This window comes from Leopardus geoffroyi, chromosome B2, assembly GCF_018350155.1.
Source record: "Leopardus geoffroyi isolate Oge1 chromosome B2, O.geoffroyi_Oge1_pat1.0, whole genome shotgun sequence".
Taxonomy (NCBI): domain Eukaryota; kingdom Metazoa; phylum Chordata; class Mammalia; order Carnivora; family Felidae; genus Leopardus; species Leopardus geoffroyi.
This window is the reverse complement of record NC_059332.1, coordinates 129458847-129483784: the sequence shown is the minus strand read 5'-3', so window position 1 is coordinate 129483784 and position 24938 is coordinate 129458847. Positions and strand designations below refer to the sequence as shown.

At 39.3% G+C, this 24938-nt stretch overlaps 2 protein-coding genes and 1 pseudogene across 5 annotated transcripts in view; 1 reads left to right on the top strand and 2 right to left on the bottom strand.

The window, feature by feature from the left end:
* The window catches only part of PEX3 (peroxisomal biogenesis factor 3), a 34887-nt gene extending 28637 nt beyond the window's left edge, over window positions 1–6250 (bottom strand). Inside the window, exons 1-2 of one of the 2 annotated variants that reach the window (XR_006717611.1) lie at window positions 5934–6247; window positions 172–303 (exon numbers count right to left, since the gene is read on the bottom strand). Coding sequence is in view for 1 of the 2 variants with exons in the window: in XM_045499847.1 (XP_045355803.1) it covers window positions 172–303; window positions 5934–6006 (205 nt within the window). In the remaining variant the exon portion in view is untranslated. Of the gene's footprint in view, window positions 1–171; window positions 304–5933 lie in introns of both variants that reach the window. The other variant, XM_045499847.1, reaches the window with a different exon arrangement.
* Window positions 6251–6291: 41 nt separating this feature from the next.
* The window catches only part of ADAT2 (adenosine deaminase tRNA specific 2), a 48834-nt gene continuing 30187 nt past the window's right edge, over window positions 6292–24938 (top strand). For all 3 annotated transcript variants that reach the window (XM_045499871.1, XM_045499872.1, XM_045499873.1), the window contains exon 1: window positions 6292–6510. In XM_045499871.1, coding sequence (XP_045355827.1) covers window positions 6412–6510 — 99 coding nt within the window. In that variant the 5' untranslated portion in view covers window positions 6292–6411. The remainder of the gene's footprint in view (window positions 6511–24938) is intronic.
* LOC123609104 lies at window positions 7740–8184 on the bottom strand (annotated as a pseudogene).

The following is a 24938-nucleotide window of genomic DNA, read 5'->3' as shown; positions in this document are numbered from 1 at the left end:
TGATTTTTAAAATCCACGTTAAATGATGTATTGCAGTTAAATCATATAAATATTTGCTAGACTTATCGTTCTCCTTTTGCCTTTTTCTCTAACTTTGGTCCTAGAGGTATGCAAATTAGTATAAATCATCAAGGAACTTTACACATGTAGAAATGTTTCTCTTTGCCTTACCGGTCATATTGCAAGTCCTCTGGTTACTTTCAAAATGATACTGTCGTCGTGCTTGAGCAATGTATTCTGCAGCCTCTCTTTCTTGTATTTCTCTGATTTTCTTCTGTCCATATTTTCCCAGGATATATACTCCTAAAATTATTATTTTTTAAAACAAGCAAGTATATTAATCTAATTAGACTGTTAAAAATTCCAAATAGTATTTTAAACCTGCTTCATTGTTATAAGGCTTATAGCAATGAAAAGCTAAAAATCGTAATGTTTAAAAACCTAAGTTAAAGAACTTGTGTAAGAATTGTGACCTAAATAGAAGGAAAAGGAGACAGGCATTTAACAGCCAATGATGGACGGATGGCCAATAAGGACTAGGCCTGAAGAAACAGAAACAAATTAAATGTACAAAGTCTAGCAGTGCCTTTAATAGTGAACTGGAGATATTTTAAGTGTCCAGCAACAGGGGGTTGTTTAAATAAATTATAGTCTATACATACAATAATCTTATGAAATCTTAGGTAGCCATTAAAAACCACATTGCTAAAATAGTTAATAATCCAAGGAAATATTCATATTATATTGCTAGATTTATAAAATAAGATCCTGGATGTTTCCCTTTTTAACATAAGTAGATACATAGAAAAACAGATGGGTTTTAACATATAATAAACAATGATCATTATTGAATAGTGGGATAGCAGCTGATCTCTTTCTTCTATTTGCTTCTTGGTATTTTCCATATTTTCTTCAGTCAACATATTTTTTTTAAACTTAAGATAAAATATTTATGTATTTATTTATTTATAGATAAAATTTTTAAAGAATCCAAGAAAGGTAGGTTGTCAGGCAGACATCTAGAAATAGTAACTTCAGTGGAAAAGAGAGATGGAAGAAGATACAGAAATTCCTAAATTACAACACTAGAGCATAAAAATATAGGTGGGATCATGAGGCCTATAATTTTGCTGAGCACATTTCAACACAGACAGTATGATACAAATGTGCACATTTTATTCTATGCCTCAGGGGCAGTCAATTGTCCTAACTGTGAATGTGAATACTCCAGAGTGGTTAGTTAGCATTTGACCAAAAGCCACACTCCAAGGTTTAAGTACTTCACCTAACTTTTATCTAACATAATGAATATCAAATGGATTTTCATAGATTAAGTCAGTGGTGTTTAAGATACTGGATTAGCTAAAACTATTTTAGTAATACTCACTTGAGCAAGAATATAAGGATCTAGCCAAGTCCTTCTTCCCTAGGAATGGTTTAGCCTTGAAACCTCAACTGCTAGTTAAGTGGATTCTTCTTAGTGAAAGGAGTTAACCAAATGTCAAAGTTGCTAACCAAATGGCCAACAGAATCCTACCACTGGAACACTGCTGCATTTGCTTCAGGCTAATCTTTCATGCGCGGTTCTGTTGCGGTACCGAAAGAGGACACGAACTTCAATTAGCTCATAAAACGTAGTTAGGATACTCTTTTATTTATCCTGGCTAATAGATTGTTTTTATGTGTGTTAGAACTTATTTCCTTATAACCTGGCAACAAATTTGTAAGGGAGTAACTAATCCTCACCTATCTCCAACTGTCTGTGGCCCCCAATATCTGCCAAAAAGAACCTAAGAACTTTGCAAGACCTAAATCATTGGATTTGGTCTATTTGTCACAAGTGGGGATAAGGCAGCCCTTTAAGAACTGCAAAGCAAGCACATATCCTGAAATATTTTCACTAATATAAGCATTATAGATAAACTGATAACATATATATTCTAAAAAATAATAGTTCAGTAAAAAGTATGTCCTGCAAATAATTAGAAATAAAGTATGACTGTTATGTTTGTATGCAAATAAATGTATTGTAATTATGTTTAAAGAGCAAATAAATGTCATATAAGTGGCTTCATAACTACTTTTCTTGTAATCCTTTCTCAATAAACTGATGATAGTGCCATAATACCAACAGAATGAAGAAACTGGCTTATGCTTCACTAACTCTTTGACAGGCAATTCTTATGTAACAACTAATTCTCAATGAATTGTATTTTATTTGCACAACTGATTGCTTAAAGTTATGTGTAAAATTACTATTATTTCGCAAATAATAGTAATGATGTAAAATGAAACACTGCAGTGATGCCCTCTGTGTAGCTAAGAATTTTCTGGAATAACAGTAAATGACTAGCATATGTGTTTTCCTGGGAGAAAAGGTACACTGCTTTCATCAGATTCTCAACAGTATCTGATAAAAATTTTTCAGGAACTACTTACCATGTTTGTTTGATAAGTGTAGTATATTCTAAGGAAAGTTAAAAGAAAATGAATTGTTGTGGATTGAACTGTATCACACCCATCCTTCCCAATTCATATGTTGAAGTCCCCTTACTTCAGAATATGACCTTATTTGGAGATAAGGTCTTTATAGAGGTAATCAAGTTAAAAGAAGGTCATTAGGGTGGGCTCTAATCCAACTTGACTGGTATTCTGAAAAGAGGAAACTTGGGACACAGACAGGTGTTGAAGGAAGATGATGTAAAGACACAGAGGAGATGACCATCTACAAACCAAGGAGAAGGGTCTGCAAAAGATCCTTCTCTTAAGACTCTCAGAAGAAACAAATCCTGCCAACACATTGATCTTGGGTTTCTGGCCTCCAGAACTACGAGACAATACATTTCTGTTGCTTAAGCCACTCAGTTTGTCGTACTTAGTTATGGCAACACCAGCAAATGAGTACATAGAATTAGGATAAAATGCCACAGCTCATTATTATTATTATTTTGAGTTAGCATTGAAGTCAGTTCCCATAAATGGTGAAATGTAGCCAGGGTCTCATTCCTAAAAGTAACATATTCTGATTTTTTTTTTCCCTAGGAAAATAAAAACGAAGACAGAGAATTCATTAGCTAAAATATGGGGCTCATGATCATCTATATACTCGATTGGCTGCCTGAATCTGACCTGAAGACAGTAGGTATTGATGGTTGTGGCACCAACTAGGCAGGTAATTTTGAGCAAGACTCTTCCTCTCTCTGTGTCTAGATTTTTTCATCCATAAAATGAAAGACTGGGTTTATAAGGTGCTTTAAAAATTTCTTCTGTGCTATGGTTTTATTTATGAATAATGAAAACATTCATGAAATACCTCAAAACTAAACATAAATGTTTTGAGGTTTCCTTTCAGAACACTCCTGGTAAAGCAAAGTATCTTCTAGTCTTCCTACATCATAAATTCAGTTTTGGGGTGCCTGGGTGACTTAGTCAGTTAAGTGTCTGACTCTTGATTTCTGCTCAGGTCATGATCTCATCTGGAGTTGGGCTCCATGCTGACAACGTGGATCCTGCTTGGGATTCTCTTTCTCTCTCTCTCTCTCTCTCTCTCTCCCTCTCTCTGCCCTTCTCCCATTCAAGCTTACTCTCTCTTTCTCTCCCTCTCAAAACAAAGAAGCTTAAAAAAAATAACTACTCATCATGCCCACTGACTAGAAGAGCTTAGCACAGTGCCCACTGGGCACTCAACAAATGGTAGCTATTACTATTAAAAATCTGTAACTCTTGTATTTCTAATCATATCACCTTCAACACTACAGGCACTTGATAACTATGTCTTATGTTAACTGAAATGTAACATGTTGTAGAACCTTTCCCTTGAAGATACAAAACACTAGGATTATTTTCTCTTTCTATCCCTGTGGACTTCCCCCACCCCTTCTCATTCCTCTTAATCTGTAATTATAACGCTCTCAATAGATTTTTCAAAAAATTTATAACTATCTCTTAAGTATATTCTTTTGCTCCTTGTTCCATTACATCTAATCTACCATTAGGTTATTCCATAAATCTGATGGGGTACGCTATTCTGAGATTGCTAAAGAGAGATTATTTTCCTTCCTTCAGTAGTGCCAAAAAATATTTTATTTATAGTTCTTCCATCATACATATGTCTTTAACTTCTACAAATAAGATAGATTTAGTAGTCTTGGCATAAGAGAAATATACAGTCCCTGAATTATGAAAATTTCAACTTCGTGATGATACGAAAGTAATACGCATTCAGTAGAATCCATACTTTGAATTTTGATCTTTTCCTGGGCTAGCAAATATGTGGTACAATATTCTCTGGTGATGCTGGGTGGCAGTGAGCCCCACTCCCAGTCAGCCATTCCATCACTGAGAGTAAACAATTCTTACGATCATTCAGTACTCATTCAACCATTCTGTTTTTCACTTTCAGTACAGTATTCAATAAATTACATGAGGTATTGACACTTCATTATAAAACAGGCTTTTGCCCAACTGTCACCTAAAGTTAAGTGTTCTTCAGATAGAATAGGCTAAGCTATGATGTTTGGTAGGTTAGTTGTATTAAATGCACTTTTGACTTACGATGAGTTTATTGGGTCATAACCCCATTGTAAGTTGAGGGAGCTCTGTACATTAGATGTTAATGGCTGAAGATACTGGAAAATATACCTTATTGGTAAAGGATTTATCAAAGAATGCTGTAAAACTTTACCTAAAAACTTACTGATTTGTGATACACCTCAGAGATCAGGAAAAGACTCTCCTCACCATCAACAAGCTGATTTCAAGCTTTCAAGAATCAACGGATCTGAATTATTGATGTCAAAAGTATTGTTAATTTCACATTGTTTGGGGGGCAATAGAATATAATCTAATAGTAAGAGAGAGGCAATCAAATTGTTTGGAAAACTGCTGTTCTTGTTTTTAACTACTTCTGTAACCGAAGCATGTAGTTAGTGATAATTGCTCAAAAAGTCAAATTCTAAAAATTCCCTCTTAACATTCCTATGCTTCCTTCTCCTGTATCTCACATGGCTTTTTATTCTCTCCTTCAAGTCCCTGCATATTATGGCATGACTGTCCTATGGGGCAAAAGGCTCTCCGGATTATCTTCCCTGTTTCCAAATCGCCTCTCAGCCTGTGCAACTCAGTTACACCAGCTGGATGGGCACTGATCCCAACCTTGAAGATCCCCAGGAAGACGGCACAACATCTCTCAAACATTTCCTACTGCATAATTTGTATTCTAAAGAAGCAGAAACAGAACTAAAACACTGATATGTGTTTGTCTAGTATATACCTCCCAGTCATTTAGAATAACTGTGCAGTTTTCAAAAATTCAAATTAATTTTTTTTTTTTTTTTTTTTTTTTTTATTGAGACAGAGAGAGAGCCCAGGCAGGCGAGCTGGGGAGAGGGGCAGAGGAAGGGAGGAGGAGGGGGGATAGACGGAGAGAGAGAGGGAGAATCCCAAGCAGGCTCCAGGCTCACTCACTAAGCCGCCCAGGCGCCCCTAACTTTAAACAACGCTGGAAGGGCAGGCTTTAGGTAACTCTCCTAGAACGTTATGAAACTTCTGCGAAGGATGAAAGCCAAATAAAATACGGAGAGTGCCAAAGAGAAACGAAGAACCTCCCAGGAAAACAATTTGAAATGTGTCGGTAAGAGAATGATTATCTTGAAACAAAAACTTAATTGTGGTGGGTTCTCCCAAGGTCCGCGAGAAGAAAGGGGAGGAGAGAAACAGAGTAAGGGGCAGTTTCAGCACAAAAGATACAAATCCGACAACCGCAGAGACAGGAAGACCCTTAGGGGTTCGTCACCCAGCGCCCCGTCCGACCGGCGAGCGAAAGCCCCTCCACATATCCGGGACTATGGTCGCCCGGCCTCTATTTTCCAAGACAGTCACCTCTCTTCCGCCCCCTTCTCCCAATGTCCCTTTCCGAGGACGCTGTCACCCACCTCCGAGCACTGTGCCCAGGAAGATGCATTTCTTTTTGTGACGTTTTAGAAAATTCCACATAGAGCTCAGCATCTTCAGACCCTGAAGGTGCGGGCTGTCTAAGGGCGGCGGGGGTGGGGAGGGGCTGTTCGCCAGGAAAGCGTTTCCTCGTCACTTGGCCCCAACGACCAGGCAGCACCTCCGTAGTCCCGCTCGGTGCTCTCCAGAAATCACAAACGCGACTTTCCGCAGAGACTGTCACCGGGGCGGGGAGGGGGCGTGGACTACAGGCGAGCAGCTGCGCTTTCTGCTGCTGCCGCCGCGCCGCCGTCGCCGCTCACTGGTCCGTGCCCCCCGGGTCCGTCTAGAATTCGCTCCCGAGTGCATCGCCGTTCGACTTCCCTGGAAACCGCGGCTCGCGTCCGCCGCGTTCCGTTGCCGGCGCTCCGCTGCTGTTGCTTCAGCCTCGGGCGCTGAGCGCCACGGCCCGGGTGCAGGATGGAGGCAAAGGCGGCCTCCACGCCGGCTACTGGTGGCGCCGGGTGCTCGGTGACGGCGGAGGAAACCGAAAAGTGGATGGAGGAAGCGATGCAAATGGTGAGGAGCCCAGGAGGTGCGTGCCGTGGGTGGGAACTTTTCTTTGGTCCCTCTTCCCGACCCGGGCATTTAAGCAAACGTCCTGCGTGTGCTTTCTCGTCACCATAATCTCGATGGCGGTCACATTTCTGGGTGAACTGCTGGCTTTACTCCCCTGAAGTTTTCTTTAGTCCATTCGCACAGTGCTGTGGGGGAAGGAGGAGAGGAAATACAAAAATCATTTCTTTTTTCACTGGTATCAAGTATGAACCAAACACCCCCATTCAGCTGCTGCTGGTAGGTACGTGCTGCGTCCCCTTCTTTCCCCGAAGACACACTCGCAAATCCGGAAAGTTACATTATTGTGTATTTATGACCTCTTGAACCTGTCTAGTAGGAGAAAGGACGCTGAGGATGTATCTGATAGAGAGCAGGGTAAAAACAAGTCCCTGTACAGTCAGATCTACCATTCATTCATTCATCCTTCCATGCTACTGCCCTGTTTTTTTTTCACTTCCCTCTCTCGCTCCGTTCAGGACTGCTGATTAAGAAGAGCTCTAATCAGATTTGTGTATAATCTAAGCTTTACCCATACTTATGAGGACCAGTGAGCTCTTTAATAGGGATAAAAGTGTGTGTTGGCTTATATACGTATATGTATATAAATATATGCACCTGCACACATATACATGTGTAAAATGCCCTTCAGTTTTACATTTCTCTAAGGCTACTGTAAATCTTTTTTTCATACATGCTTTTGATTATATTCTTTTTTTTTCATATTCCTATCCTTAGTGGCTTCTGGTCTCCAATAGTTAATTAGTTCCATAATTATTAATTAATTCACTCCATACATGTTTATTGAGTACACTATGCTTGGCATTGGAAATTTAGTACTGCAGCTGATTTTGGTATATTCTTTGTTCTCTACTCATACTATTACCCCTGCATTCATTCTCTATTACAACCAAATATTTTTCTCTAAGCCATGATGTATTACAGCATCTCTCCATTTGTTTCTGTTACTTACATAATGTTCTTTTAAACTTGTTTCTCATACTTTTTTGGAAGTGACTCACAATAAAAAAAGTCTCCTTTATATTACAACGCAATAAACTCACATAACTATAACTGAAATAAAAGTTTCACAGAACAGTATTTAACCTTCCTATGTACAGTTTTCCTGGTACTTCAATTTCATTGAATTTTTTTTTTTTTTTTTTTGCGGGGGTTGCTATTTATGACAAATGTTCCATCTGTGAGCCTCTCCAGTCAGAAGTTCTCTGAAACGATGCTGTTGGCCTTGGCTAGTAGGAGGATGGAGTCATCTGACTCCCCCATCCTGTTAACTGGTCCACAGATAGTGTAGGTTTTAAACTGGCTGTTGAACCTACTTGTCACCTGGTCAACCTCAGCCATGTTCATCTGGATGGGCACATGGTCCTCTTGGCCCAGATGATGCCCTTGCTGGTAGAGCATTTCCATGTCACATCCACATCCACAAATTGGCCGACGTGGTACTGCTGGTCCTGATCCACTGACTTGATTTTAGGACCTATTCTTTGAACACATTTCATAATTTATTTCCTCCATTAAACTTACAAGATACATAGCATTCTGATACTTTGATTATTGTTCACATACACATTTAAAAATTAATTTGTAACTTGTAATATGGATGTTTGTCCTGAACTTCTTTTATGTTACTAATTACTCTAAGTTGGAGACAAGGAGTTTTCACTTGACATCTATGAGAAATAAGCCCACTGACCTGATCAAAGGAAAGAGGCCAAGACTCGGAGCACAGTGAAGCAAGGCTTTAATCAACCAAGCGTGGGTGTCTGATGAACAGGCACATTGGTGACAGTCACAGCAGGCAATTTATCTCCTAGCACACAGGTCCCTCCCCTGATTTCTCATTGGCTGAGTACTACAGAGGTTACAGCCTTTCCCGGAGGTTGCCTATGCCCATGTAAGGCAAAAGGTAGTCTGATTGGGACAAACCTATTCCCTGCAGTGAGGCAGAGACTTTCATTCCCTCCTCCCTTTATTCTATGGCACATGTTCATTGCAAAACCTGTGAAAATAAGTCCACCAGACAGAGAGCGGAAGAAGAACCAGGAAGAGAAGTGTCTAAGGGTTTGGGACTCCATTGTAGGGGGGTGGGGGTGGGGGTGAGGGTTGCACATATTTCCAGTAGGTTGTAGACCTATTAGGTTAACTGGACAACCCAGCTTTTATTTAGTATTTCTGAAAATGAACCATCTCTTTACTTCTCACAATATCAAAATTTCACTCTTCCCCAAATCATTTCAATAATATTTTAGGCAGCTTCTTACGAGGGAGGATGATAATATATACACAGGAAGCTAAAATATCTTAAAGTAAGCTCTCACCCTTCCGTAGGTGAGAGCTCTGGAGGGCAGACGATGCCTGAATGCTAGGAAGTCAGAATTTGTGGGCCCTTTTGTCTACTTTCATTTGCTTCATGAGCTCTCTTCAAAGTATTTATGTCTGGAGATTTTCCGAGATGCTACCGTAGAGGACTGAATGGAGGTTTTCAGAAACAGCAGACTTTAATAAGTCATTGAGCATTCCCACTCCTGTATCCGAGCTGTGTTTTTTTTTTTTTTTTTTTTCATCCTTTCATTTTTTGGGTCTTTATTTTCCTTTAACCTTTAAGTGTCGTTTGTTCATAATATATTGGGACATTTCATTCACATACCTCTGCACTATTCTCTAGACTTCTGGCCTAAACCCTTAAGTCCTTTTACTACCTTTTGCTGCCTCCCCCTGGGGTTTCCCTTCCTACTCTATAGAAGGAGATGGATCCAAATAGTTTCCAAGATCTCTCTGGCCTTGACATTTTTGTCTCTTAATTGGATTATAAGCACTTGGGGATGGGATTGCCTAGTTTACCTATTCCTACACAGGGTCAAGGAGGCCCTTGTGGTTTGGGCCGGTACATGTTCTTGCAGGCCTTAAACAAAGGGGAAGAAGTGCTTGTCATAAATCTTGTTCTTTGTTCAATCATCCCCTCCGCACTACGGAAACTTCAAATCTTAAATCACTTCGAAGATAGTTGAGGTGATTCAAAGTACACTACGTACTTATGAGAAGCGTTTAAGATGAAACCAGAAATGTATCTAGGGCCAAATCTGTCAAGCTCTGAGGAATTTGAAAGTGCAATATGCCGTATTCATGTAATAGGTAGGATACTAGCATTTTCATAACTTTTGTACAGAGTAGACATATTTATATGGCCAATACAGATAGCTAGAATGTCTGGTTCTGACGATCTTGGTCTTACTCTCTTCATGTTTAAAATAAAGTGTTTGCACTAGGAAATTTCTATCCTAGTTTGTGATTTTAATATACCAACATAAGCCTGGGTTATAAAAGAAGGGAAAATGGTTTTGAGAGAGCTTAAAAATGTATTTTTTTAAAAATGTCATCTAAAATTAGTGAGTTTGTACAAAAATCAATACAACCCTACCAGTCTTATCATTACAACATTTTTGGAAGGCAACCTGGCATAATGTAATTAGCAGCCTCAAAAAATAAATGTTCATATCATTTGACCTTATAATACAGTTGTGTGGCATTTATCTTAAGGAAACAGTTTGGAAGCATAAAAGCAATCCTTGTCATTTCAGGGTTCTATGTAATAGGGAAGACTAGGAAGCATTTAAAACTTCCAATGAAGGGAAATGGTTAAATTGTGGTATATGACTGTGTCGAATAATGTGCTGTTATTGAAACGATTATGAATACTAGGTACAAACATGACATTAACTATCACAGCTACATGTGATATTCAACATTAGGCAAACAGAAATACAAATTATTTTATATTATATGGGTATGTTTAAAGTTTGGATAGGCATATGTTCAAACCCCAGAGTGGCTACTGACAGCCAACTAACTTTGACAGGTTCTTATCCTTTCAGCCACAGAGGCCTCTTCTATAAAATGGGTATATAGTATCTAGCTCACAGAGTTGTGTAGATTAAAAGAGATCATGTTTGTAAAGCCCTGACATATTATCCTCAATAAATAAAAGCTTTTTTTTTCATCAAATAAACAAAGACTAAAGGAGAACTCACACAAATAATTATTTAACATGGTAAAGATATGTTTTTTTGTTTTGCTTTTTTTTTGTTGTGTGTGTGTTTTTTTTTTAGACAGAGAGCACAAGTGGGGGTCAGGGGCAGAGGGAGAGAGAGAGAAGATCCCAAGCAGGCTCCAGACTAACTGAGCCACCCAGGCGTCCCAAAGATTTGGGTCATTTTAAAGAAATTCAATACTATGCTTTTGTTTATTTATTTTTTATTTACTTTTTTAAAATTTTATTTTTTTAATTTACATCCAAATTAGCATATAGTGCAACAATGATTTCAGGAGTAGATTCCTTAATGCCCCTTACCCATTTAGCCCAACCCCCCTCCCACAACCCCTCCAGTAACCCTCTGTTTGTTCTCCATATTTAAGTCTCTTATGTTTTGTCCCCTTCCCTGTTTTTATATCATTTTTGTTTCCCTTCCCTTATGTTCATCTGTTCTGTGTCTTGAAGACCTCATATGAGTGAAGTTGTATATTTGTCTTTCTCTGACTAATTTCGCTTAGCATAATACCCTCCAGTTCTATCCATGTAGTTGCAAATGGCAAGATTTCATTCTTTTTGGTTGCCAAATAATACTCCATTGTATAAATATACCACATCTTCTTTATCTATTCATCCATCAATGGACATTTGGGCTCTTTCCATACTTTGGCTATTGTTGATAGTGCTGCTATAAACATGGCATGTGTTCCTTTGAAACAGCACACCTGTATCCCTTGGATAAATGCCTAGTTGTGCAATTGCTGGGTCGTAGGGTAGTTCTACTTTTAGTTTTTTGAGGAACCTCCATACTGTTTTCCAGAGTGGCTGCCCCAGTTTGCCTTCCCACCAGCAGTGCAAAAGAGATCCTCTTTCTCCATCTGTTGCCTGAGTTGTTAATGTTAGCCACTCGGACAGGTGTGGGGTGGTATCTCATGGTGGTTTTGGTTTGTATTTCCCTGATGATGAGTGATGTTGAGCATTTTTTCATCTGTCAGTTGGCCATCTGGATGTCTTCTTTGGAGAAGTGTCTATTCATGTCTTTTGCCCAGTTCTTCACTGGATTATTTGTTTTTTGGGTGTTGAATTTGATAAGTTCTTTATAGATCTTGGATATTAACCCTTTATCTGATATGTTACTTGCAAATATCTTCTCCCATTCTGTGGGTTGCCTTTTAGTTTTGCTGATTGTTTCCTTCGCTGTGCAGAAGCTATTTATTTTGATGAGGTCCCAGTAGTTCATTTTTGCTTTTGTTTCCCTTGCCTCCAGAGACGTGTTGAGTAAGAAGTTGCTGCGGCCAAGATCAAAGAGGTCTTTACCTGCTTTCTTCTCGAAGATTTTGATAGCTTCCTGTCTTACGTTGAGGTCTTTCATCCGTTTTGAGTTTCTTTTTGTGTCTGGTGTAAGAAAGTGGTTCAGGTTCATTTTTCTGCATGTCGCTGTCCAGTTTTCCCAGCACCACTCGCTGAAGAGACTGTCTTTATTCCATTGGATATTCTTTCCTGCTTTGTCAAAGATTGGTTAGCTTATTACTGTGCTTTGTAAGTTAAAATGTAAAAGTCTAATTGAAGAGATAGCATAAGAAGACTAAAACCAGAAAGGAGCCACTGGTAAATAAATGTTGGTGTTTGTTAGGAGAAGATCTGGAAGACTTGGAATGAAGATGGTTCTTTATACCACCAAGGGAGAAAACAGAAGAGAAAAATTGATGTGTTTTAATTACATAAATATTAAAAACTTTTGCATGTTAAAAGGACAAGGTAAAAAGTAACAAAGCAAATTCGTAAAGAAATGATTGGGCTTGACAGAAGAGTTGATGGGAGAGTTCGAAAGTAGGAGATGGGATGGATTGAAGATTATGTGAATTAAGTCTGTTTTGAACTTGACAGCAAAGCAAATATGTATTTTATCAGAAAACATTTCACCTAAACTCATTTCTGTGGGATTTTTGGGTTATTCTTGCCACCTTCTCCTTAACCCACTCTTCTCAACTGCTCACTTACTCGCCCTCATTATGGTGGGCTGGGCTATTCCTCATCAATAACGTGATTTCCCCTTTTAAATACTCCCACCACTCATGTTTTTCTCTCTCATTTGCACAGTAATTGAAGACTTTTCACAAAATACACATTACTGTAAGCAAATAGGAAGATAACATTGAGAAGTAGGACATGGAGTAAAGGAGGTAAGTTTGCTGGAACAGGAAAAAGAAACGCTGAAGGAAAGAATGAAAGGCACAGGCCCAGTCACCTGGAGGCCTGAGTGGAGGGAGGGACAGCTCTGTGCAGCTACCCCTGCGGCGGTCGGGCATCCTTCCAGGTGAACGGGACTTGGAACCCCGTTGGGAAACATAGGTTCTCTCTGTATTATGCCACTGCTTCTTCTCCACTTGGTCTCGAACTCTCTTCTACATGCTTGAAATAGCTACATGGCCACACGTAGAATTCTTCAGAAGATAGTTTTACAGAAAATCTTGGTCACACGGCCCCCCCCCCATCATTTTTTCTCTTGCAGTTTTTTTATCCTTAAACTTTCTATGTCTCACTCTTTTAAGGGTTCCTTCTTCTATCTCTTGAACTAGACCTATTTGGAACCCCAAAAGTGATAAAGTAACTGATTGGTGGTGACTAGAGTAGAAATTTGGAGCTTAATGGCCAGAAACCTGACACCTGGTAGGTGTTCCATAAATATTTGTTGCAGAAATGAATGCATGGAAGAGACCGCCTGGATCCTGGTCCCAGGCTCTCACATGAGCAAATTCCCTAATTAGCCCATGTCTCTGTTTACTCGTCTATAAGATGGAGAGGCTCACTGAATTTGTCTCTGAGTTGTGAACTAAATGTGTTAATACTTATAAAGTGCTTAAAATAGTCCTGGTTCGAAGTAAGTGTTTCAACAAGTTGTAAGCTCTTAGCATTTGCAAGCTCAGAATCAGAACACTTGTTATGTAGATGTAACAGTCTGTTATAATAGTTAGAAGCTAGAAATTTAACCCACAGATAGATCACTCTTCAAGCCACTGGTTTCCGTTTCCATCATTCCACCAAAATTGCCTCTGTGTCACCTACCTTTGTCCTTGGTGCGTTTTTTTTCTGGGATCTTCCTTAACACCAGACACTCCTGGTTTTCCTCCTGTCTTACTAGGCATTTCTTCTTAATCTCCATCACAAGCTATTTCTAGTTTACTCCACCTTTATTATTACTTTTTTAGCTTCTCCTTTTGAAATAAGTATAGATTCACAGGCAGTTGCAAAAGTATAGGAGGGAGGCTCATGTACCCTTCACCCAGCTTTCCTCAGAGATAACATCTACATACCTTGAGTGCAATATCGGAACAAGGAAAACGACATTGATGCAATCTGCAGAGCATATTCTGATTTCATCAGCTCTGTGTGTACACGTGTAGTTCTGTGCACATTATACCAAGTTTCGTTTTGTTGCCCCGCCACCAGAACCGCTCAGTCACCACTAGGCTCCCTCATGCTACCCTCTATAACCACCATTCCCTCTCAAGCCCTTAAACCCTGGCAGGCACAATCTGTTCTTTGTACCGTGATTTTGCATTCAGGAATTTATATATGTGACTATGTAACCTTCTGGGGTTTGGTTGTTTTCATTCAGCATGATTTCCTTGAGGTCCATCCAAGGGTTGAGTGAATCAGTAGTTTATTCCTTATATTGCTGTATAGTATTCCACGGGATGGATATAACACACGTTTGCTTCACTGTTCATCCTTTGAAGGACATTTGGGTCATTTTCAGTTTTTGCCTATTACGAATAAAACTCCTGTGAATGTTTGTGTCTCTATATGACTATGTGTGCTGTATGAACGTAAGTTTCCAGTTACTTGGGAGAATGCCTGAGAGTGCCATTGCGGGGTCATATGTTAGCTGCAGGTTTTGCTTTTTAAGAAACTGCCAAACTAGTTTCCAGAGTGGCTGTACCATTTTACAGTCCTACCAGCAGTCTATAAGTGATCCTGTTCCTCCTCAGACTTGCCAGCATTTGGTGTTTTTACTTTTTATTTTAGCCAGCCTGATAGGTGGGTAGTGATAACTCATTGTGGTTATAATTTACATCTCCCTAATGGCTAATGATACGAGTATCTTTTCATGTGCTTATTTGCTGTATGCCCTCTTTGGTGAAGTGTCTGTTGATGATTTTTGCCCATTCTCTAGTGGGATTTTGTTTGAATTTCTTTTTTCTTTTTCTTTTTCTTTTTCTTTTTTTTTTTTTTTTACCATTGAACTTTGAGAGTTCTTTATATAGTCTTGATAATAGACCTTTGTTGGATATGTGGTTTGCAAATATTTTCTTCCAGTTTTAGCCTGTCTTTTCTTCTTAACAGAGTGTATTAGTTTCCTGTGGCTTCTGTAACAAAGTACTGCAAACTTGGTAACTTAGAACACCACAAGTTTATTCTCTTAGAGTTCTGGACGCCAGGTGTTGGTTTTAAATTCATTTCATTGGGCTAAAACCACAATGTGTCAGCAGGGCTCTGTGCCCTCTGGAGGCTCTAGAGAAGAATATGTTTCTTACCTTTTCCAGCTTTTGGAGCAACATTCCTTGCTTGGTTCATGGCCCCTTTGTCCGTCCGTCCATCTTCAAAGCCAACAGTGTAAATCTTTCTGCCTAATTCTTGTAAGGACACTTGTGATTGCATTTAGAGCCACCTGAATAATCCAAAATAATTTCCCTATCAAGGTCTTCAACAAATGTTTGTTAGATGATTAAATGATTTCTCTCTCATGTGTACCTGAGGTTATGTGTACTCCTAATCCTTTTTTTTTTTTTTAAGTTTTTATTTTAAGTAATCTCTGCACTTGACATCAGGCTTGAACTCATGACCCTGAGATCAAGAGTCTCATGTTCTTCTGACTGAGCCAGCGAGGAGCCTTGTAATCTTATTTTTTCTTTTTAAAAAAATGTTTATTTATTTTTTTAATGTTTAATTATTTAGTTTGAGAGAGAGAGGGAGCGTGAGTAGGGAGAGGGGAGAGAGGGGGAAGAGAGAGAATCCCAAACAGACTCTGTGTTGTCAGCACAGAGCCCAGATGTGGGGCTCCATCCTGGGAACCCCTGAGAACCGTGAGATCATGACCTGAGCCGAAATCAAGAATCAGATGCTCAACCAACTGAGCCTCGGAGGTGCCCCCTACCCCCAATCTTACTTTAAATAACATTCTTTGAGTGCTGATTGCCTTAACTGCATGGGTACTCAGGATCTCCATCTTCCCTAGCTGTCAGTCCTCCCCTGGCTTTCCTTTCCCTGGTAGCCAATGGTGCATTTGTATATTTATTTGTATATATTCACCAAACCTTGGGACTCTTCAGACTTTAAAACTTTGCATAAACTGGGCATGCTTTAACCATTGTTACAGAACTAGACAGAACCAGCCCGTGGGTGGTTCATGACACAGTTCTGAAGAATGCAGTCTTCCTGCTTCAAACACTGTGCCCTTACATCTATGCAGGCCCTGGCTCTATCCCACCACCCTGAAGGAGGAAGGAGAGGTACAGTTTCCTACCCCTGTGGGCCTCTCCTTTCACCTTTATTGACCCAATGAAAAGGTAAGGGTCAGTTGAGCATGGTTGAAGTGTCTAAGGACACTTCATATTGGCATTATGATGGGAAGTTATTGCTACTCTAAATTAAGCAGAGCCCGGAATAGGGGGGTAGTGCAGGAGATAGAACATTGCTGTCTTAAAGCAATGTCTTCAACTTTGCACCACATATCCCTTATGCTGTGTGTGAATACCTACACTTAATTGGTAATCTAGTCTTCCAAGGTGTCTTCAGACCTGCCAAAATAAATGCCATGCCTTTTTAGAAACAGCCATACTTGGATTTTCTTGACTGCAGTACATGGAAATTCTTGTACGCTAGGTTCAAGGGTTGTGTTCTTCCTCTGTTCTCTCTCAGCGGCAGGATCAGGGAGTACTCAGATATGACTTGCTTGCTTCTGCTCTCTGTCCAAAAAAGTACTCTTTAACTGCCTTGGGCCCCAACTGGTTCAGTCAGTGATAGGAAAAAAAAAACAAAAGCCTGTGATGGGGCAGACTTTGCGAATATAACCATTGGTTTGCCGTTTCCAGCGTGGTGGCGGTGGAAATATTCTTAAGCTTATTTTTCTAATTTATGTTTTTCAATTGAGGTGTACCTTATGTGCAATAAAATGCACAGGCCTTAAATGCATTGTCTATTCTGTTTTGACTGATGCAAATGTCTGTGTAACCCACACCCTTTTCAAGATAGTTTTGAACACCGTGGGAAGGTTCCTTGTGTCCCTTTCCAATCAGTCTACACATGCCCTCCCGTGCAGAAATTGCTCTCACTGGTGTTTAGTTTTGTCTGTTCTAGTACTAAACCTGAAGGGAATCAGACAGCATGTATGCTTCTTTTACTCAGTGAATCTGAGATTCACCCATGTTGTTGTGTGTATCCCTAGCATTTTGTTTTCATTGCTCAATAGTATTCCATAGTGTTATTATGGCACAGTTTGTTTATCCATTCTTTTGTTTCGAGATTTGGATAGTATGAATCAAGCTATTATGAACATTCTTTTTTTAAATTTTTTATTTTTTAAAATTTACATCCAAATTAGTTAGCATATAGTGAAACAATGATTTCAGGAATAGATTCCTTAGTGCCCCTTACCCATTTAGCCCATCCCCCTCCCACAACCCCTCCAGCAACCCTCAGTTTGTTCTCCATATTTATGAGTCTGTTCTGTTTTGTCCCCCTTCCTGTTTTTATATTATTTTTGTTTCCCTTCCCTTATGTTCATCTGTTTTGTCTCTTAAAGTCCTCATACGAGTGAAGTCATATGATTTTTGTCTTTCTCTGACTGACTAAATTCACTTAGCCTAATACCCTCCAGTTCCATCCACGTAGTTGCAAATGGCAAGATTTCATTATTTTTGATGGCCGAGTATATATATATATACACACATATATATATGGCCGTGTATATATATATATACACACACACACACACACACACCACATTTTCTTTATCCATTCATCCATCAATGGACATTTGGGCTCTTTCCATACTTTGGCTATTGTTGATAGTGCTGCTATAAATGGGGGTGCATGTGCCCCTTCGAAACAGCAGACCCGTATCCCTTGGATAAATGCCTAGTAGTGCAATTGCTGGGTCGTAGGGTAGTTCTATTTTTAGTTTTTTGGGGGAACCTCCATACTGTTTTCCAGAGTGGCTGCACCAGCTTGCATTGCCACCAACAGTGCAAAAGAGATCCTCTTTCTCCGCATCCTCACCAACATTTGTTGTTGCCTGGGTTGTTAAAGTTAGCCATTCTGACAGATGTGCGGTGGTATCTCATTGTGGTTTTGATTTGTATTTCCCTGATGATGAGTGATGTGGGGCATTTTTTCATGTGTCAGTTGGCCATCTGGATGTCTTCCTTGGAGATATGTCTGTTCATGTCTTCTGCCCATTTCTTCATGGATTATTTGTTTTTTTGGGTGTTGAATTTGATAAGTTCTTTATAGATTTTGGATATTAACCCTTGATCTGATATGTCATTTGCAAATATCTTCTCCCATTCTGTGGGTTGCCTTTTAGTTTTGCTGATTGTTTCCTTCGCTGTGCAGAAGGTTTTTATTTTGATGAGGTCCCAGTAGTTCATTTTTGCTTTTGTTTCCCTTGCCTCCGGAGACGTGTTGAGTAAGAAGTTGCTGCGGCCAAGATCAAAGAGGTTTTTGCCTGCTTTCTCCTTGAGGATTTTGATGGCTTTCTGTCTTACATTGAGGTCTTTCATCCATTTTGAGTTTATTTTTATGTCTGGGGTAAGAAGGTGGTCCAGGTTCATTCTTCTGCATGTGGCTGTCCAGTTTTCCCAGCACCACTTGCTGAAGAGACTGTCTTTATTCCATTGGATATTCTTTCCTGCTTTGTCAAAGATTAGTTGGCCATATATTCGTGGGTCCATTTCCGGGTTCTCTATTCTGTTCCATTGATCTGAGTGTCTGTTCTTGTCCCAGTACCATACTGTCTTGATGATTACAGCTTTGTAATACAGCTTGGAGTCTGGGATTGTGATATCTCCTGCTTTGGTTTTCTTTTTCAAGATTGCTTTGGCTATTCAGGGTCTTTTCTGGTTCCACACAAATTTAGGATTGTTCGTCCTAGCTCTGTGAAGAATGCTGGTGTTACTTTGATAGGGATTGCATTGAATATGTAGATTGCTTTGGGTAGTATCAACATTTTAACAATATTTGTTCTTCCAATCCATGAACATGAAATGTTTTTCCATTTTTTTTTTGTATCTTCTTCAATTTCTTTCATAAACTTTCTGTAGTTTTCAGTGTATAGATTTTTCACCTCTTTGGTTAGGTTTATTCCTAGGTATTTTATGGTTTTTTTGTGCAACTGTAAATGGGATCGATTCCTTGATTTCTCTTTCTGTCGCTTCATTGTTGGTGTATAGGAATGCAACCGATTTCTGTGTGTTGATTTTATATCCTGCAACTTTGGTGAATTCATGGATCGGTTCTAGCAGTTTTTTTGTGGAATCTTTGGGTTTTCCATATACAGTATTGTGTCATCTGCGAAGAGTGAAGGTTTGACCTCCTCCTGGCTGATTTGGATGCCTTTTATTTCTTTGAGTTGTCTGATTGCAGAGGCTAAGACTTCCAATACTATGTTGAATAACAGTGGCAAGAGTGGACATCCCTGTCTTGTTCCTGACCTTAGGGGGAAAGCTCTCAGTTTTTCCCCATTGAGGATGATATTAGCGTTGGGTTGTTCACATATGGCTTTTATGATCTCGAGGTATGATCCTTCTATCCCTACTTTCTTGGGGGTTTTTATCAAAAAAGGATGCTGTATTTTGTCAAATGCTTTCTCTGCATCTATTGAGAGGATCATATGGTTCTTGTCCTTTCTTTTATTGATGTGATGAATCGCGTTAATTGTTTTGCAGATATTGAACCAGCACTGCATCCCAGGTATAAATCCCACTTGGTCATGGTGAATAATTTTTTTAATGTATTGTTGGATCCGGTTGGCTAACATCTTGTTGAGGATATTTGCATCCATGTTCATCAGGGAAATTGGTCTATAGTTCTCCTTTTTAGTGGGGTCTCTGTCTGGTTTTGGAATCAAGGTAATGCTGGCTTCATAGAAAGAGTTTGGAAGTTTTCCTTCCACTTCTATTTTTTTGAACAGTTTCAAGAGAATAGGTGTGAACTCTTCCTTACATGTTTGGTAGAATTCCTCTGGAAAGCCATCTGGCCCTGGACTCTTGTTTTTTGGCAGATTACTCATTTGATTTCCTTACTGGTTATGGGTCTGTTCAAATTTTCTATATCTTCCTGTTTCAGTTTTGGTAGTGTATATGTTTCTAGGAATTTGTCCATTTCTTCCAGATTACCATTTTATTGGTATATAATGGCTCTTAATATTCTCTTATTACTGTTTTTATTTCTGTTGTGTTGGTTGTGATCTCTCCTCTTTCATTCTTGATTTTATGTATTTGGGTCCTTTCCTTTTTCTTTTTGATCAAACTGGCTAGTGGTTTATCAATTTTGTTAATTCTTTCAAAGAACTAGCTTCTGGTTTCATTGATATGTTCTACTGTTTTTTTTTGTTTTTTTTTTTTTTGGTTTCGATAGCATTAATTTCTGCTCTAATCTTTATTATTTCCAGTCTTCTGCTGTTTTTGGGTTTTATTTGCTGTTCTTTTTCTAGCTCTTTAAGGTGTAAGGTTAGGTTGTGTATCTGAGACCTTTCTTCCTTCTTTAGAAAAGCCTGGATTGCTATATACTTTCCTTTTATGACCGCCTTTGCTACGTCCCAGAGGTTTTGGGTTGTGGTGTTATCATTTTCATTGACTTCCTTATACGTTTTAATTTCCTCTTTAACTGCGTGGTTATCCATTCATTCTTTAGTAGAATGTTCTTCAGTCTCCAAGTATTTGTTACCTTTCCAAATTTTTTCTTGTGGTTGATTTCGAGTTTCATAGCGTTGTGGTCTGAAAATATGCACAGTATGATCTCGATCTTTTTGTACTTACTTAGGGCTGATTTGTATCCCAGGATATGATCTTTTCTGGAGAACGTTCCATGTGCACTGGAGAAGAATGTATATTCTGCTGCTTTAGCATGAAATGTTGTGAATATATCTGTTAAGTCCATCTGGTCCAGTGTGTCATTCAAAGCCATTGTTTCCTTGTTGATTTTTTGATTAGATGATCTGTCCATTGCTGTGAGTGGGGTGTTGAAGTCTCCTACTATTATAGTATTACTGTTGATGAGTTTCTTTATGTTTGTCATTAATTGATTTGTATATTTGGGTTCACCCACATTTGGCGCATAAATGTTTCCAATTGTTAGGTCTTCTTGGTCTATGGATCCCTTGATTATGATATAATGCCCTTCTGCATCCCTTGATACAGTCTTTATTTTTAAAGTCTAGATTGTCTGATAAAAGTGTGGCTACTCTGGTTTTCTTTTGTTGACGATTCGCATGATAGATGGTTCTCCATCCCCTTATTTTCAATCTGAAGGTGTCTTTATGTTTAAAGTGGGTCTCTTGTAAACAGTGTATAAATGGATCTTGTTGTCTTATCCATTCTGTTACCCTACGTCTTTTGATTGGAGCATTGAGTCCACTGACGTTTAGAGTGAGTACTGAAAGATATGAATTTATTGCCATTATGATGCTTGTGAAATTGGAGTTTCTGGTGATGTTCTCCGGTCCTTTCTAATCTTTTGTTGCTTTTGGTATTTATTTATATATATATATATATATATATATATATATATATATATATATATATTTTCATCTCTTCTCCCCTCAGAAAGTCCCCCTTAAAATTTCTTGCAGGGCTGGTTTAGTGGTCACAAACTCCTTTAATTTTTGTTTGTCTGGGAAACCTTTCATCTTTCCTTCTATTTTGAATGACAGCCTTGCTGGATAAAGAATTCTTGGCTGCATATTTTTCTGATTGAACACACTGAATATATCCCACCACTCCCTTCTGGCCTGCCAAGTTTCTGTGGATAGGTCTGCTGCAAACCTGATCTGTCTTCCCTTGTAGGTTAGGGACTTTTTTTCCCTTGCTGTTTTCATGATTCTCTCCTTGCCTGAGTATTTTGTGAATTTGAGTATGATATGCCTTGTTGATGGTTGGTTTTCATTGAACCTAATGTGGGTCCTCTGTGCTTCCTGGATTTTGATATCTGTGTCTTTCCCCAGGTTAGGAAAGTTTTCTGCTATCATTTGCTCACATAACCCCTCTATCCCTGTTTCTCTCTCTTCCTCTTCTGGGACCCCTATGATTCTGATGTTGTTCCTTTTTAATGAGTCACTGATTTCTCTAATTCTTAAATCGTGCTCTCTTGCCTTAATCTCCCTCTGTTTTTCTGCTTCATTATTCTCTATAAGTTTGTCCTCTATATCGCTGATTCTCTGTTCTGCCTCGTCCATCCTTGCTGCTGCTGCATCCATCCGTGATTGCAGCTCAGTTATAGCATTTTTAATTTCATTCTGGCTATTTTTTACTTCTTTTATCTCTGCAGAAAGGGATTCTAATGTATTTTCGACTCCAGCTAGTATTATTATTATCGTGATTCTAGATTCTGATTCAGACATCTTGCTTGTATCTGTGTTGGTTAAATCCCTGGCTGTCGTTTCTTCGTGCTCTTTTTTGGGGGGTGAATTCCTTTGTTTTGTCATTTTGAAGGGAGAAAAGGAATTAATGAGGTAGAAAAATTGAAATAAAAAAATTAAAATTAAATAAATATTGAAATTAAAAATTAAAAACACACACACGCAAAAATCGAATAGATGATGCTAGATCCTAGGTGTGTTTTGGTTGGGGTTTGAAAGTGGTTTGACAGATTAGAGAAAAAAAGAGGGGGAAGGAAATTGTTTGAGAATTTGAAAAAAATAAATACACTGAAGTAGACTAAAATGAGATGATGGGGGTAAAGTAGAATTTGAAAAAATATACACAAAAGTAAAGAATGTAGTAGAAAAAAATTAACGAAAAAAAAATTTTTTTTTCAACGTTTATTTATTTTTTGGGGGACAGAGAGAGACAGAGCATGAACGGGGGAGGGGCAGAGAGAGAGGGAGACACAGAATCGGAAACAGGCTCCAGGCTCTGAGCCATCAGCCCAGAGCCTGACGCGGGGCTCGAACTCACGGACCGCGAGATCGTGACCTGGCTGAAGTCGGACACTCAACCGACTGCGCCACCCAGGCGCCCCACGAAAAATATTTTTAATAAAAATTAAGAATAATTATGAATTTTTTTATTTTCTGTATTTAAGAAAAAAGAAAAGAAATGAAAAAGAGAAAAAAGATAAAAAAAGAAAAGAAAAAAAGTCGTTTGAAAATTTGAAAAAGTGAATACACTGTAGTAGGCCAAAATAAAGTGATGGAAGTAAAATAGAATTTGAAAAAACTTACCTAACAGCAAAAAATATAGTAATAAAAATTAAATAAAAATATTTTTAATAGAAATTGAAAGTAAAAATGAAGTTTTTCTGCATTCAAGAAAAGGAAAGAAATGAAAAAGAGGAAAAAAGAAAAAGAAAAAAAAAGGAAATTGGGAATTTGAAAAGGTGAGTACACTGAAGTAGACTAAAGTAAAATGATGGAAGTAAAGTAGAATTTGAAAAAATTTACACAAAAGTAAAAAGTATAGTAACCAAAATTGAAGAAAGATATTTTTAATAAAAAATGAAAATAGAAATGAGTTTTTTCTCTTTCTGTATTCAAGGAAAAGAAAAGAATTGTAAAAGAGAAAAAGGAAAAAAAAAAGAAAGAAAATTGAATAGATGAACCTGCTCACAGATTGAAGTAGGACTTAAATTGCTTCGTTTGCCCCTAGAAGCCAATGTAGCTCTTTATAGTCCATAAATTAAGTAGGCAGTGAGACTTGTGTTCTTGAAGAGTGATGTTGGCCCAGTTGAGTGGGGCTTAGTGTAACAGCTCCGCTCTCCACTAGATGGCGCTGCTAGCCTACTGGGGTGGATTGTTGAGAGGCTGGTAGGTGCATATGTGCATGCGCGGGAGCAGTGAAAATGGCGCCACTAGCTACCCAGTCTGTTCTCCTGGATCAGCAATCGTGCACCCGTCCTCCGTCTTCAGCTCTCGTCCACTCCCCAGTTCTTCATTCTCTGTGACCAGGCCCCAGGCGGCATCTCTCTCCCAAGCCTTGTCTCAGATGCGGCCGTTTTCCCTGGCCCCCTACTTCTGAGGGATTGAGGCTTTGACCCGTTCCGCCCCGCTGCAGGAGGGTCTCACTGAGCAATGGCCGAATGAGCAATGGCCGAATATCGGCTGTACACAGGTACACCCACTGGACCCTGTTGTTGCCAGTGCCCCGAGACTGCGGCCAGGTGCCAGCCCATCCCAGAAGATGTTCGCGAGACTGTGTAGCAGCAGCATCTCAGGGATTATGGAAAATCACAACACACATCTGGCACCAGGTTTCACCCTTAACAACCTTGCCCCAGCACCAGTGAATGTGGCCACCTTCTGGGCTCTTCTGGGACCAGGTGGCTTCAACAGTCTCTACCAAATGTCCTTCCAGCAGTGGAACTGCTTTTCCCCGTGTGGCCCGAGAACCTTCCAGACCCCACTTGTTCCTGGGGATTCTCCCTTCCCACCAGAGCACCGCCAGGTATGGAGCTGTGGAGTTGCAGCCTTTGTGCTCCCCTTGTTACAGTCTTAATGGAATTTAAACCCTCTCCTTTCTCCTTTCTCCCTTTTTAGTTTAGTCCCTGCGGCTGTTTCCAGTTTTCCACTTTCTCTCCAGCTGCTTTTGGGGAAGGGTGATTTTCTCATATTCTCCCCCCCTCCTCTGTCTCCGTCCCCTCTCTGCCCACAAAAGCAGTTCCCTACCTTTCAGGTTTTCTTGCTCCCCAAGTTCAGCTCTCCACGCCGCGTACCTGCTGAATTCTGTGGTTCAGATTGTGCAGATTGTTGTGCTAATCCTCCAATCGGTTTTCTAGGTGTGTAGGATGGTTCAGTGTTGATCTGGTTGTATTTCATGGATGCGAGACACACAGAAAGCTTCCATGCTGTTCTGCCATCTTGGCTCCTCCTGAGCATTCTTTTACAAGGGTTTTTTTTTTTTTTTTTTTTTTTTTTTTTGGACATATATTCCCTTCTCTTAAATAAATACTTAGGAGTGGAATTTGTTCATAGGCTCTATGCATGTTTACTTTTTAAAGAAATTTCCAAAGTGTTCTCCAAAGTGGTTGTGCCATTTTAACACAAAGCACTCTTAGGCTTTTCTTGTGTTGAAACAGAAATTGTGAGCACAGAGAGGCATCCAGTCTGGTTACTTTTATGCTATTAGGA